The sequence below is a fragment of the Coenobita brevimanus genome, chromosome 79, assembly GCF_032717465.1.
Source record: "Coenobita brevimanus isolate Jiangsu-jjx chromosome 79, ASM3271746v2, whole genome shotgun sequence".
NCBI classification, from domain to species: Eukaryota; Metazoa; Arthropoda; class Malacostraca; order Decapoda; family Coenobitidae; genus Coenobita; species Coenobita brevimanus.
Genome location: NC_137032.1, coordinates 18,294,888 through 18,310,930, shown reverse-complemented (window position 1 = coordinate 18,310,930; position 16,043 = coordinate 18,294,888). Strand labels below are relative to the sequence as shown.

Below are 16,043 nucleotides of genomic sequence, written 5' to 3'. Positions count from 1 at the left end.
CTTTATAGTACGCAACACTGGTTCAACCACAGCACTCCTTATGTTCACCAAAGCAGTATGTGGCCGGAAGATTGCAACCAAATTTCATTACCCTGCCGGGACGCGAACCCTCGTTCTCCCATGTTCGAAAACACACCACTGTACCACAGAGGCTCCATATATATATATATATATATATATATATATATATATATATATATATATTTATGTGACCGACTCTGGGCATAGGCTTCACAGCCTGCTTTCAAGGCCCAGTAGTCCTCCTACGTACCGCACACCACTACATGTCACCACTTCGGCGCTAACACCCACTTTCCATACTGAATACATGCTAGGGCTGTCTCATACAGGAATGGTGTATTGGTATTACCGGGGGTATTTTTACGACATGTCGGCGAGTCTTCTGATAGAACAGTTAAGTCTGATTTTCTGAAATTCAAATACTTAAACTGTTCCCTGCACCAGTGGGATTTGAACCCGGGTCCATTAGGACTGCAGGTCAACTCTCTACCGATTGAGCCACCACCTCCCCTATATATATATATATATATATATATATATCTTATTATATTTTATATATATATATATATATATATACATATATCCCATTGGATCCCGGGGGTGCTGGGCGAGGCATGGCGCTGAGTGGGTACTAAGCGTACCGCCCTCTGCCTATCGGCTCATAGTCGCGAAGCTCATAGGTCCCTACCCGGGGTTCCCTACTTTATAAAGACTTAAAAAATCCCAGTTCTGTCCAATATTCCGGACACCGGGCTGCAATGGGTTAAATATTATATATATATATATATATATATATATATATATATATATATATATATATATATATTGTTACTTTGTTACATAGCCTATGATTTCATCATCCCTTGTATAATTCTAACTTATGATTCAGTTTCGTTCATGATTGCATCATTCTTTGTATGATCCTAATGTACAGTATGCTGCATGTTTGTTCACGATTTGCCACGTGGCTTCCATAGTGACCAGGCTTGCGTGTTCTACCTCACTCCCCTCTTCTCCCCCTTATAGTAGAGTAAGTCGTTCTTTCTGTTGTTCAGAGCAGGATTGTCAACTCTTCGTCCCCTATGCCTTCATTTGCGCATCCTTCTTACAAGATGAATCAAGCTCTGCCGGCCTCCTATATAATGAGCTCAGTCTCTGCATTCTTTGCCACTTAGATCTACTCCTCATTCTGTTCACATCTCTGTCCTCCCCTGTACAGTATATTATTATTTTTGTGAGTGCTCAGGAAGTCTCCAGCCATCTAGCTGCTGTATAATTTGAGTATAAGTGTTATTACCATTTTTCTTGTACTGTATAGCCTAAGGCGTTAATTCGTAAGCCTGGTAAAGTTTTTTATGATTCATATTGGTTCCATACTGTTAGCCAGTATTAGTAATATTTTGTATCTGTAATAATATTATATCTTGCTTTAACTCTGCATTATCTGGTTTTCTTATTTTATCAGGGCTGACTTAGATAAATTTGCTCTTGCTAAATTCGTGTTAATAGAGGCTATTGGAATTAATCATATATGTAACCTTTTTTGCCATTACATTATCCTTATGAGTCTTGAATGTTTAGTTGTTAGTTTGAGCATTAAACTTTAACTTGTAATTTTACCTAAGTCTTTTGTTTTGAACCTGGAACTTTGCGGGACAGTAGTGATTTTAGTATTCTCACTTGAAGTGTTCATTATCTCTCTCTGTTCCGTAACATTAATTTGGCGACCTCTTATCAGGATATTCAGGATATTATCATCAGGATATTGCTTGATATTTTGTGACTGTGATTTATTCATGATGTCTACTATTACTACTCTTGATGAAGCCAAAGATTTTTTTGTCAAATGTGCAAACAGTGTGTGATGTAGAAAACAGAACAAGGAATGAACTTAAGTTTGTTGCTCAACAATTGGAAATTGCTGTTCGCTCTCATCATTCTAAAGATTAAATTGTTGGCATGATTAATAAAAGCTTGTTTAATGTAACTTCTCCAGATGAGCAAATGCAGATTGAAATAGCTAAGTTTCAGCTAGCCCTGCAGGAGGCTCGTGCTAAGGAGGCTGAGTTTCAGGCACGTGCTAAGGAGGCTGAGTCTCAGGCTCGTATTCAGGAGGCACAGGCAAAGGCTCAGGCACAAATTGAACTTGCTAGGATTCAGGCAGACCATGAGTATCGCATGAAACAAGGTGGAACTGGATCATCTAGCTCTGATGATTTTGATGTGGCTAAAAATGTTAAACTTGTCCCTCCTTTTAATGAATCTGATTTAACAAAGTATTTTCAGTTGTTTGAGAGGGTAGCTACAGGTTTTAATTGGCCCAAAAAGTATTGGCCAGTACTCCTTCAAACTGTTCTCACCGGTAAAGCTCAAGTAACTTATGCATCTTTGCCTCAAGATCAATCTGATAATTATGATGTAGTTAAGAGCTTGATTCTTAAGGCCTATGAGCTTGTTCCTGAAGCCTATAGAGTAAAATTTAGAACAGCTTATAAGCAAGATAAGCAATACAATGTTGAGTCTGCAAAAATCAAAGAAGATCTGTTAGAGCAGTGGTTAAATTCTAAGAATGTAAATTCTGATTTTGATAAATTTAAGCAGATGATTTTGCTGGAGGACTTCAAAAGGTGTATTAATAAAGATGTTAGCCTGTATCTTGATGAGAAAGGAATAGATAATTTGTCTCATGCTGCAGTTTTAGCTGATGAATATGTTCTCACTCACAAGAGATACTCTAAAGAAAAAAGGAAAGCCGAGAGTAAGTACGTTTTGCCTCTACTCAGAGTACAAGTAACAGGAAAGAGAATAAAGATGATGTTTCTCAGGAAGTAAATACCAGCTCCACCTCTAGATTTCAGAAAAGTAAATGTACTTATTGTAGTAAGCTTGGTCATACTACGGAGAAATGTTTCAGGAGACAGCGTGATGTGAACAAAAAGGAGTCTTTAAATATTCAATCAATTGGTCTAGTGTCCACCCTTGAGAGTTCCCAGAATTCTTTAACCGTGTTAACTGAACCTGCTTTGAGGGGTAAATTAAATTCTCATGATGAAGCTCCTCTTTTGAGCAGTAACGTGAGTGACACTCTCAAGAGTTCATGTGCTAATTTCCTGTCTGATGGTTTTGTCAGTCCTTTGGACAGTAATGACAGGAAATCAGTTAAAATATATCGTGATACAGGTGCTTGCCAATCCCTCATGCTGACCAGTGTTCTAGGCTCTAATGTTAATTCCTCTGATGAAACTAATCTTACAAGGTGTAGGGAATAATTACTTCTCTGTCCCTCTGTGCAGAGTGAATTTAGAGTCTGGTTTTGTTAATGGTTCCGTTATGGTTGGGTTGGCTGAGACACTCCCAATGTCAGGTGTAACTTTCTTACTTGGAAATGATATCGGTGGAAGTCAAGTGTGTCCAGCTCCTCAGTTGTCTAGTGAACCAGTGACTACGACCCTGGATTGTGATGTCCCTGATGTGTTCTCTGCATGTGCTGTCACTAGGGCTAAGTCTAAAGGCACTGGTGACTTAGAGGAGAATGATGATGATGATGTTATCCTAGCTGACACTTTTCTTCCTAATTTGGACCACTCACCAGATGAGGCAGTACCCCGTAGTGTTGATAATTTGTCTCGTCAAGAGTTGGTTGAGTTGCAGATTGCTGACCCTAAGTTGAAAGGTCTAGCTAACTCTTCTTGCAGTGAGGAAGAGTCAGCTGGTGCTTCTACTTGTTATATAAAGTCAGGAGTACTTATGAGGAAGTGGAGACCCCCAACAGCATCAGCCGACTGAATGGGAGGTTGTACATCAAGTTGTCATCCCTCGTGTTTGTAGGCAGGATATCGTTAGAGTGGCTCATGATTCCAGTTTGGCAGGACACCTTGGAGTGAGGAAGACTGTGGCACGCATTTGAAACACTTCTACTGGCCAGGTATCTTCAGGGATGTTTCCTGGTATTGTAAGTCTTGTCACACCTGTCAAGTTGTGGGGAACTGTAATCAGACTGAAAAGGTTGCACCTCTAGTTCCCATTCCTCCTTTTGAGGCGCCATTCACCCGTGTGTTGGTGGATATTGTGGGCCCTCTTCCTACGACTTCTTCAGGATTTTCTTATGTGTTGACCCTGATTGATATGGCTACTCGTTATCCTGAAGCCATTCCATTTAGAAATATCTCAGCAAAGAACGTGGTTAAGGAAATGCTAGGGTTTTTCACCAAGTTTGGTCTGCCCAAGGAGGTACAGTCAGACCGGGGAAGTAATTTCATGTCAGATGTTTTCAAGCAGTTTCCGAAAGAGTTGGGCATCACCCAGATCACGTCTTCAGCTTACCATCCCCAGACCCAAGGAGCATTGGAGAGATATCATCAAACACTCAAATCGATGCTCAGGAAATACTGTTTGGAACATCAGAAAGATTGGGATAAAGGTCTTCCATTCGTTGTATTTGCTGCAAGAGAATCTCCAAATGAATCACTGGGCTTCTCACCCTTTGAACTACTGTTTGGCCATGAAGTAAGAGGACCCCTTAAGCTACTCAAGGAATGCTGGCTGTCGGAGGAAGATGACATCAACCTGCTGGAGTATGTGATGAAGTTCAAAGAACGGCTGTCCACTGCTTTACAGCTGGCGAGAGAGAATTTAGGAGCTGCTCAGGAGAAGATGAAGACTTGGTATGATAAGAAGTCCAGGTTACGCCACTTTCAGCCAGGAGATCAGGTTTTGATTCTGCTACCAGTGCATGGGCAACCTCTTCAAGCCAAGTTTAGTGGTCATTATTTCGTGGAGAAGAAACTCAGTGATGTCAACTATGTCATCGCCACACCAGATCGTAGAAAGAACAAGCAACTTTGTCACATCAACATGCTAAATTTATATCACAGGTGGGACGAAAATAACCCAGTCTGCACTGTAGCTGTTCCACCCGAGTCTGCAAGTGAAGCTCTCCCATGCAGTATGAGCCTGAGTTATAGTTCGGGGAAGAATCCTGATATCATGAGTGATCTCCAGACTAAGCTTCCTCATCTAGCTCCCGAGGAAAGGCAGGAGTTTTCGGCATTACTGCAGGAGTACCCGCAAGTGTTCCGTGACACTCCAGGAAGAACCACTGTGTTGATGCATGATGTCGATGTTGGAGATGCAAAGCCAATTAAACTGCCTCCTTACCGTGTGAACCCAGTGAAAGTTCCTCTCATCCAGAAGGAGCTTGGCTACCTGTTGGACCACAAGATGATGGAGCCCTGTCAGAGCGAGTGGAGTTTTCCTGTCACTCTAGTCGCTAAGCCAGGTGGGTCACAGCGGCTTTGCATCGACTATGGATGTGTTAATCAGATAACCAGAACAGACACCTACCCTCTCCCTCGCGTGGAAGATTGCATAGACAAGATTGGAAAGGCTAGGAACATAAGTAAGTTTGATTTGTTAAAGTACCTATGACTGAACGTGCTAGGGAGATCTCATGTTTTGTAACACTAAGAAAGACTTTTGCATGTTCTGTAATGCCACATGGTATGAAGAATGCACCAGCCACTTTTCAGAAGCTCATGAATGTTGTAACAGAGGGTTTGGCAGGGTGTGTTGTTTATATTGATGATGTATTAATCTTCAGTGACAACTGGAAAGATCACCTATGCCATGTCAGTAAATTTCTTGAGCATTTGGTTCAGGCTAATTTTGTAGCTAATTTATCAAAGTGGCAGTGTGTAGGAGGAGGAAGCTGAAAGTTAATGTAAACAAAAGTAAAGTTATGGTGTTTGAGAGGAATGAAGTCACAGAGTGTGCAGTGAGGTTGGATGGTGAGGATATGGAGAATGTGAGTGCATTCAAGTACTTGGGTAGTGTGATGAGTAAGGATGGAACTTTGGGGGATGAAGTACGTGAAAGGGTACAGCAGGGAAGGAAGGTTGTTGGCACACTGAAAGCAGTGATGAGAAATAGGGAGGTGAGTATGGAAGTTAAGAAGTCACTGCATGATGGTATTGTGATCCCTACCCTGACGTATGGAAGCGAGGCGTGGACCTTGCAAGAAGGGAACAAGTCAAGAGTGAGAGCAGTGGAAATGAGTTACTTGAGAGGAGCATGTGGAGTGACATGGAGGGACAGGTTGACGAATGAAGAAGTGAAGGAACGTTGTGGGGTAGATGTGGATGTGGTTGAAAAGATTAGGAGAAATACACTGAGGTGGTTTGGACATGTGGAGAGGATGGAGAATGAAAGACTGACTAAGAGGGTGTATGTAGGTGAGGTGGAGGGAGGAAGAGGGAGGGGTAGACCGAGGATGAGGTGGAGGGATGGAGTTGAGAGGTATATGAGGGAGGGGGGTGAGTTGGGGGAGGGGAGTCAAATGGTGGGTGACAGAGTGACTTGGAGGCGTTTTGTCTGCGGCCACCCTTTGCGGGATTAGGGCGTCGGGCTATAGATAGATAGATAGATAGATAGTGAGTTTGGTCAAGCTAAAGTTCAGTACCTTGGGTACGTAATTGGTGATGGACACGTTGCACCACCAGGAGCTAAGGTTCAGGTTATAAGTGATCTTCCCAGACCTAAAAGTATGAAAGAACTACAAAGATTTTTGGGAATGGTAGGTTATTACAGGAGATTTGTTCTTAACTTTTCAATTCTTGTATCACCACTTACAGACCTACTGAAAAAGGGAGTTAAATTTGTCTGGACTGATAACTGTGAATCCTCTTTCAGCAAACTTAAAACTATCCTATTAAGTCAGCCAGTGCTCGCTACTCCAAATTTTGCTAAGCCTTTTAAGATGGAAGTTGACGCAAATGATACAGGAGCTGGGGCTGTTTTGCTGCAAGAAGATGATCAGGGTATTGAACACCCTGTATCTTATTACAGTAAGAAGTTCACTCCACCTCAAAAGAACTACTCAACTATTGAGAAAGAGCTTTTGGCCTTGATTTTGGGTTTACAGCATTTTTCATTTTATTTGTGTTCTGGTTTTGACCCCATAGTCATTTATACCGATCATAACCCACTGAAATTCCTTAGTAAGTTTAAAGATAAAAATCAGAGATTGACAAGATGGAGTCCACTTCTTCAGGAGTATTCATTAGACATACAACATGTCAAGGGGAAAGAAAATGTTATTGCAGATTGCTTATCTAGACTTTAGACAGATTATTCTAGAGTAATAAGAAATTTCCTTTGTAAATTTCTTTTTCTTTGTGGGGAGGTGTTACATAGCCTATGATTTCATCATCCCTTGTATAATTCTAACTTATGATACAGTTTTGTTCATGATTGCATCATCCTTTGTATGATCCTAATGTACAGTATGCTGCATGTTTGTTCACGATTCGCCACATGGCTTCCATAGTGACCAGGCTTGCTTGTTCTACCTCACTCCCCTCTTCTCCCCCTTATAGTAGAGTAAGTCGTTCTTTCTGTTGTTCAGAGCAGGATTGTCAACTCTTCGTCCCCTATGCCTTCATTTGCGCGTCCTTCTTACAAGTTGAATCAAGCTCTGCCGGCCCCCTATATAATGAGCTCAGTCTCTGCATTAGTTGCCACTTAGATCTACTCCTCATTCTGTTCACATCTCTGTCCTCCCCTGTACAGTATATTATTATTTTTGTGAGTGCTCAGGAAGTCTCCAGCCATCTAGCTGCTGTATAATTTGAGTATAAGTGTTATTACCATTTTTCTTGTACTGTATAGCCTAAGGCGTTAATTCGTAAGCCTGGTAAAGTTTTTTATGATTCATATTGGTTCCATACTGTTAGCCAGTATTAGTAATATTTTGTATCTGTAATAATATTATATCTTGCTTTAACTCTGCATTATCCGGTTTTCTTATTTTATCAGGGCTGACTTAGATAAATTTGCTCTTGCTAAATTCGTGTTAATAGAGGCTATTGGAATTAATCATATATGTAACCTTTTTTGCCATTACATTATCCTTATGAGTCTTGAATGTTTAGTTGTTAGTTTGAGCATTAAACTTTAACTTGTAATTTTACCTGTCTTTTGTTTTGAACCTGGAACTTTGCGGGACAGTAGTGATTTTAGTATTCTCACTTCAAGTGTTCATTATCTCTCTCTGTTCCGGAACAATATATATATATATATATATATATATATATATATATATATATATATATATATATATATATATATATATATATCCATCTTCAGCCGTTGAGGTCCACTGCTATATGTACTGTATATATATATATATATATATATATATATATATATATATATATATATATATGTAGAGAGAGAGAGAGAGAGAGAGAGAGAGGGAGAGAGAGAGAGGTGGATGGGGGCGCCCATCGTCCACCCACTCAGTGTGTAGTTGTCATTTGATCTCTACACTGAGTGGCAAGCCAAATGGTTTCCTGTACCCAGGAAACCATTTACTAAGCTGGGTGGGAACCATATGACCGGGGTTTTTGGCAGGCTCAAGTGTCCCCTAGATTCCCCTATCCAAAATCACATAATCGTTGCATTGTTTCAGAGAGCCTCGGAGGGCCCAATACCTGCCCAGGGCCCCAACCAAATGGGCGATCCGCAGGCCCATGTGGAATGTGAGAGGTTTGAATGAGGAGAGCAAGAGAGTGGAAGTGGTGAATGTGTTCATGAGTGCCAGATATGCATGATGGCATTGTGTGAAACGAAGATGAAATGGTGTGAAGTGGAGGAGTGGAAGGGTGTGAAATGTGTAAGCTCGGGCATGAATGGGCGAGGGAGTTGCAATTAGTTGCTTTGTTGACGAATGGGGTATGGCAGATTGGAATGAGAGACTACAAATGTGTCAGCTTGAGGTGTATGTATGTCAAGTTCAAGTTTGAGAAGGTGAAAGTGGCGGTGGTAGTAGCGTATGCACCGTGTGAGGACAGGAGAGAGAGAGAGAGAGAGAGAGAGAGAGAGAGAGAGAGAGAGAGAGAGAGAGAAAGACATGTTTTGGGATGAGCAGCATGAAGTAGTAGGAGAAATGGGTGATATGAATGGAAGAGTAGGCGCTGGTCCTGAGGATAATATAATGGGTTGTAATGGAGTGCCAGGAGAAAATGATAATGAGAAGCGACTAAGGGACGTGTGTCAGGAGACAGGAGAGAAGGTTGTGAATTTGTAACTCGTACTTCAAACACAAAGATGCACATAAATATACATGGTATAGAGGGAAAGGGGATCGTGTTGAAAGAAGCCTGATTGATTACATGCTCGTAGAGAGGTTGATGATAGGAATAGTTGCTGATACAAAGGCCGTGAGAGGACGATGTGGAGGTCTCTCAGATCATATGAGTGTGGTATGCAAGATCAAGTTGAGAGGAATGAGGTGGATCAGGAGAGAGAGGAGCAGTCAGGGAGAAAGACTGAAAGTTGAGAAGCTGAGGATCAAAGAAATGGCAGAGGATTACAGGACCAAAGTAGAAGAGTTAGATTCAGTGAATTGGAATGAAATGGATCTGGACACCATGTGGAATGCATATAGGGTTTGCTTAGTTAGGAATGCAAAAGCGGTGTGTGGTGTGGTAAGATTAACAACAAAAAAGAAAGGTACGGCATAGTAGGATGATGAGGTTAAAGGAGCAGTGGAGGGAAAGAGGAAGAAGTGGCTAAAGTGGTTACAGGACAAGGGTTCAGTTGAAATAAGAACTGAATATATTGAGAGCAAGAAGCACGTAAAGAGATTAGTGAAGGGGAAAAAAAAGGAGGTAAATGATGATCTAGGAAGTAAAACAGTAAGTTATTCTGGAAAGAGGTGGGGATATGTACAAGTGAAAGTGGAAAGAAATATGATGGTGTGAAGGATGTAGGTGGTAGATTACTAACCCATCGGGATAAAGTAAGGACCAGATGGAAAGAATATTTTGAAAGTCTGATGAACGATAACAGAGAGAACAGAGCGGCTGTAAACATGATTGGTTTTGGGGGTGTGCAGAGATGGAATGCAGTACCAGGAGACGTGACGCTCGCACAGGTGAAGAGTGCTGTGAAGCGGCTGAAAAATGGGAAAGCAGCTGAGGTTGATGAGGTGTATGCAGAGATGATTAAGTGTAGTGGAGATAGCGGAATGAAGTGCTTGTTGGAGATATGTAAGAAGGTATGGGTGAGTGAAACTTTGCCAGCAGAGTGGAAAAAGGCTGTGATTGTACCCCTGTACAAACATAAAGGTGAGCGAAGTGAGTACAAGAATCATCGTGGCATAAGTTTATTGAGTGAGGTAGGGAAGGTATATGGAAGAATTATTATAGAGAAAATACGAGAGATATCAGAAGCCCTAATGAGTGATGAACAGGGTGGCTTTAGGAGTGGCATAGATGTCTGGATCAAATATCTGCAGTGAGACAGATAGCAAAGAAGGCTTGTGAGAAGAATCATAAGGTGTTTATGGCTTTCATGGATCTGGAAAAAGCATACGCCAAAGTGGACAGAGAAGGATTGTGGAAATTTTGCGCATGATGGTAAGCTACTAGGTGCCATCAAGAGTTTTTATGATGGTAGTGAAGCATGTGTAAGGGTTAATGGGCATCTAAGTGAATGGTTCACGATCGGTGTGGGCGTACAAGATTGTGTGATGTCCCGATGGTTGTTCAATATACATATGGATGGGGTGATGAGAGAAGTAAAAACATGGGTAATGGAGAGGGGGATGGCGTTGGTAATGAATGGTGATGGATGGAATATCTCAAATTTGTTGTATGCTGATGATGCAGTACTGCTTGCAAATACCGGACATGAACTTGGTAGGCTACTGCAGAGTTTTGCCGATGTCTGTGAGCGTCGTGCCTTGAGAGCAAATGTAGAAAAGAGTAAAGTGATGGTTATTGAGAGAGAAGGTGATTCCCAGTACGATGTTAAGGTAAATGGAAAGACAATGGAAATGGTGAGAGAGTTCAAATACCTGGGTACAGTGACAGAAAAGAAAGGAAAATGTGCAAAAGAAGTGGAAAGTAGAGTGACACATGAAAGAAAAGTAGCTGGTGCAATGAAGAGCTTGGTAAGAAACAGACGCTTAAGTGTTGCAGCTGCACGAGGCTTGCATGAAGAAGTGTTAGTGCCAACTTTAACATATGGATGTGAGACTATAGTATGGCATGATGTGATCTTGATTTCTTGATTTCATGGTACAGTGAACTGTTCAAATGAAAAAAAACAACTAAATATGGAAACAGTGTTTATTGTGAAGATTCAATAGTTCTGGCACAATTTGAAACACAATTGAAGAAGGTGACACGTAAGGGTGCCACCAGTTCAATCATTTGATGTAATCTTTAGATTACGACACTGAATCACAGGCTAAGCTATTTCTTATAGCTCAGGAATCCATTTCTTACCCTGAGTGGTAACCATACAACCAGATGGACGACTGATTGTTTAGTGGGATAGGATCCGCCAGACGCATGAGGCCAATAAGAGTTTACATCTGAAAGAGAGTATGGATAACTTCTTATAATGCTATTCAGAGAACAACGACTGGCCATCTTAACCCTAAATATATGGGCCTCTACTTCCCTCTCGGGGCAATAATGGATTGGGTATTTTTTTTTTTTTCTTTTAGACACATTAAAGGCTTAACAGTTTTTATTTTCACAATATTGGCCAAAAACAAAATTTAATACCTTAACATAGACGTTACCTGACCCTGTATAAGCTTTTTCTAACTTGACCTAACGTAATCTATGTTTTACTTAACTATTCTAGACCTGAACTTCCAAAATTAAAGCCCGAGATCGTAAGCTGGCACAGATCTAACCTAAGCTCAATCTCGTCATCTGAGATTGATGTAATCTGGCAACCTAACAACTTCTTTCATCACATTTCATCCAGACTTCATATTCCGTTTTATTATATGGTACCACCCAGCGTAGAATATTGCTTCCTGATCTAGAAGAAATAATTTTGCATATTAGTCAGTGCAAAGTCACCTGGGGGTGGCAGTAACACCATTCCAATGGGATATGTGATTGTTTCCATTCCTAGAAGTGCATATTAACCCATCAATCTCGAGAATGTCGTTCCCGTGTTATTCAGGGGACCTTCTAATGCTTTTATTCAATAGTTCTGAAACTGGAGGATAGGATACAGCCATCTTTAAGTCCTACACCACCAGATAGCTCTCCTTGCCTGACTTAGTTGTCTGTAAACTATAATAAAAAACGTACACACACGATGACACTATCAAACTGAAGGGGTTAAATTTATGGATTCTGCTTGTTAGCTCCGTTTTGTATTTTGTATGTTGTTATTGCTATTACCAGACACTTTTGTTGAGGTTCATGGAATTCTTTTTTTTTTTTTCTATAGTTTAAAAAATCCTTTGTTGGAAGAATGCAAAATTGAAATATACGCAGTAGTATCGAAGGGGATAAATGTTCTCATCTGAGCTTATCGTACCAACGGGTCTCCCCTGTCTAGGGACAGTCCATTCTGATACGAAATATACAAGTCATCCTGTTGAAATACATTGTATAAGATAAAACGCTTTTCTAGTACATAGACGTATATCACATTAGGCAAACAAAGGTGGTTGTTAGGAAAGGACATGGCTTGCATGTCAGATTCTTTCTGCTGGTATAATGCAGCTTAGTAAGCATCCCAGCATTTCTTGCTTAACAATGTATATTCTTCTATTTTCACTTTATGAATCTGTCTGATATTATTTTAATAGTTTTAACATCGACACAGTTTGCTTTTCCAACATGAAACAGGGCAATGATTTCTAACATGAAACAGAGCAATGACTAGCGACGTGCAGAATAAATAGCTAAGGAAAAGATGCAACAGTATCTTCAAAACGACGTAGAAGACCCATAATGGACCATCCTATGTTTATGCATTACTGAAAATTTCTGAAAGTATATTAAAAAAAAGTTTACAGTTATTATCCGAAGGAATAAATTAGCTGTCAAATTTACTGGCGCCAAGTATTGTCATGGCCCGTGATTTTTACCCCTTCAGTTCGAATTCGTCATTTTAGGTAAATTCTTGTTACTGCCTCACTAATTCATTAAGATGAGGAGAGCATCATCATAGTGAAAGGGTTAAGGAAATCTAGATTTATTTCGTCGAATTGGAGTAGTCTTTCATGATTTGAATACTATCGTAAGGAGGCAGCAATAGTATTATACAAAATGAGACTTAATGGTTATGGAGTAACACTGATGTCCTTATGACTGTCTGCAGCTTCTTCTTGTCCCTGGTCCTTTTGTCTCAGTCTGTGGGGTAGGAAGGTGAGGCGACTGGCAGTAGTGGGTGATGAGTGAGTGGTCTGCAGGTCATCATCTGAAGTCTCGCTGGTTTTTAAATTCTCGCCACGATCAAACCAGTTACAGTAACTGTGCACCTGTGGGGTTGGAGGTTTCCTGAGTTGGGTTAAATTTGTTGGAGTTAGACAACAGCCTCTCATGACTTACAACCTCCCATAATTTCTACATCAGCTTAAGATGGTTATTAGCTTTAATAACCGAGCAATTAGTTGATAGCAATTAACAATGAGATAAATAAAAACATGAAATTATCTTTTATCAGGTATTCATTATAGGCATTTTTCCACGTGATATGTACATATATAAGTGTAAGTATTGTTTTCCATATATATATATATATATATATATATATATATATATATATATATATATATATATATATATATATCCCTCCAAGATACGACGTAATAGAGCCAAACGTATATCCGGGACATGGATTTGTCTGGGATTTGGGAAAATGCCTCTGAACAGGTAATTATGGACCCCAACCCAACCTAACTTTGAAAACCACCTAAATAACTCCCTACCAGACTGCACAGCACCTATTTATGACCCTAGTCACACAAATAAGGGACAGAAACCATAAATGAAAAGGAACCAGAGAATGAGGAATTATGGTCAGACTCAAATATGAAGTCGGTTTGGGTGGGGCCCGAGAGGGGATTTCCCTCTCTACAGCTCTGCCTCATCAACCCCAGTACCTATCTCTCTCTCTGTCATACGTCAGCTATTTACTATTTGAAATTGTATATTAAATATTCTATACTTATTAAATATATTAAATAAGGCTATATAGTGCTATGAATGTGTCGCTTTTTATGATAATAACAATGATTTGTATAAATTCCACACCACGTGACAACGTCGCTTTCCGACGTTGCCAGAGGTCAAGGACACCCACCTCAGACTACAGGTGACCGCTCATTTCCTCCCTGATCTCCACCCACGATGGCAGCTACTCCGACTCGCTCTCGTGTGCTCCACAGTCGGGAGAAAGAACTTATTTACAATGTGAACAAGTATTTTTTAGAAGAAAAGGCTATTGGAGACTTTATAATTCCACCTTCAGGAGCAGTTGCTCGCACTGCCAAAGCTACCAATGTTAGAGAAAAAACAGTCCAAAGAATCTGCTCCAAATTTAATAAAGCTTGTGTGACACAAATGTCACCAGAACAGCCTGTATTCTCGTCACCAAAAAAGAAGCGCAGTGCAACTGTAACGAATCTCGACGATTTCGACAAGCGTGTGGTCAGAAGAACTGTCCTGGGATTCTATGAAAGGCATGAAATTCCTACATTGCACAAGATTTACGAAGAACTCAAGGAAAACATAATATTATCTTTCAACGGAAGCAACGAGTCTCTTCACAGGATTCTCTTGCAGATGGGCTTCAAATATACAAAAGTTGATGGCCGAAAGTTCCTTATGGAAAGGAGCGATGTAGCAGCAGCTCGGACCAGATTTTTGAGAGAAATTCGGCAGGTCAAAGTGTCTTCCCAGAACATTGTGTATCTTGACGAAACTTGGGTAAATCAAAATTATACAGTTGGAAAATGCTGGACTGACACTGCATCCCCACAAGCCACTGGAATACAGCAACCGACTGGAAAAGGACGTCGTTTAATTATTGTGCATGCTGGAACGAGAAATGGCTTTGTTAACAATGCTGAGTTGATATTTCAAGCAAAAAACGATGGGGACTACCATAATCAGATGAATTCAACACTTTTTGAAGACTGGTTCAGGAATCAACTAATACCAAACATTTCACCAAACTCTGTAATTGTTATGGATAACGCTTCCTATCATTCAGTCCAACTTGAAAAAAAAACAACCTCGTCCTGGAGAAAATCGGATATAAGGGACTGGCTTATAAAGAAGGGAGTACGGCCCAGCGACGATCTCTTAAAACACGAGCTGTATGAACTTGCAAAGAAGTTTGATACTGGCACAAAGTATGTAATTGACACAATTGCTGAAGAAGCAGGGCATCGGGTCATAAGATTACCACCGTACCATTGTCAGTACAACCCTATTGAGCTCATTTGGGCTCAGGTGAAGACCTATATAGCCAAGGCAAACACCTTCAAAATGGTTGATCTTAAACGTCTTGCCAAAGAAGCTTTGAATCATGTAACACCGAATAACTGGATGAAAGCAGTGCAGCATGCTGAACAACAGCAAGAAGAAGATTCACAGCAAGACGTAGCAGTCGACCATTTCGTGGATTCATTCTTAATCAACATATCAGAAAGCTCGGAGGATGAATTGTCTGATTAAAGATCAGAGAGGACTTATGCCTACTGGGGAAACCTCTATAAAAAAAACGCGCCAAGACTTTTACCTCAGTGGTGGTGTGGAAAAAAGGTCGAAACAATATAGAAGAAAACAAAACTTATAAATATATAAAAACTTTCTCAATCAACTGAGAGAGAGAGAGAGAGAGAGAGAGAGAGAGAGAGAGAGAGAGAGAGAGAGAGAGAGAGAGGAGGTTTGGCAGAGCTGTAGAGAGGGAAATCCCCGCGCGGGCCCCACCCAAACCGACTTCATATTTGAGTCTGACCATAGGAGTATGGAAAATATTTAGCAGTGAACAGGGTACTTACAACACGTCTGTGGCCGTCACGAAGATTAACCCGCCTCCTCTCAGACTCTGACAGTACGAAGGTGCACTTGAAGCACGTACAGTAATCTAGTGTTGCACTGCACTTAATCCTTTGCACTCTGTTCTTAACACTGCACATTCTTTTCTTACTTGTGCTGCACTTGAAACTCACCAGTGTTGTACCGTGCACTTAA

At 40.6% G+C, this 16,043-nt stretch overlaps 1 protein-coding gene across 1 annotated transcript in view; it reads left to right on the top strand.

The window, feature by feature from the left end:
- Positions 1–15,524, top strand: part of LOC145409045 (uncharacterized) — an 18,950-nt gene extending 3,426 nt beyond the window's left edge. Inside the window, exon 2 of the mRNA XM_080279603.1 lies at positions 14,416–15,524. Within this exon, the coding sequence (XP_080135729.1) occupies positions 14,416–15,524 (1,109 nt within the window). The remainder of the gene's footprint in view (positions 1–14,415) is intronic.
- The last annotated feature ends 519 nt before the right edge of the window (positions 15,525–16,043 follow it).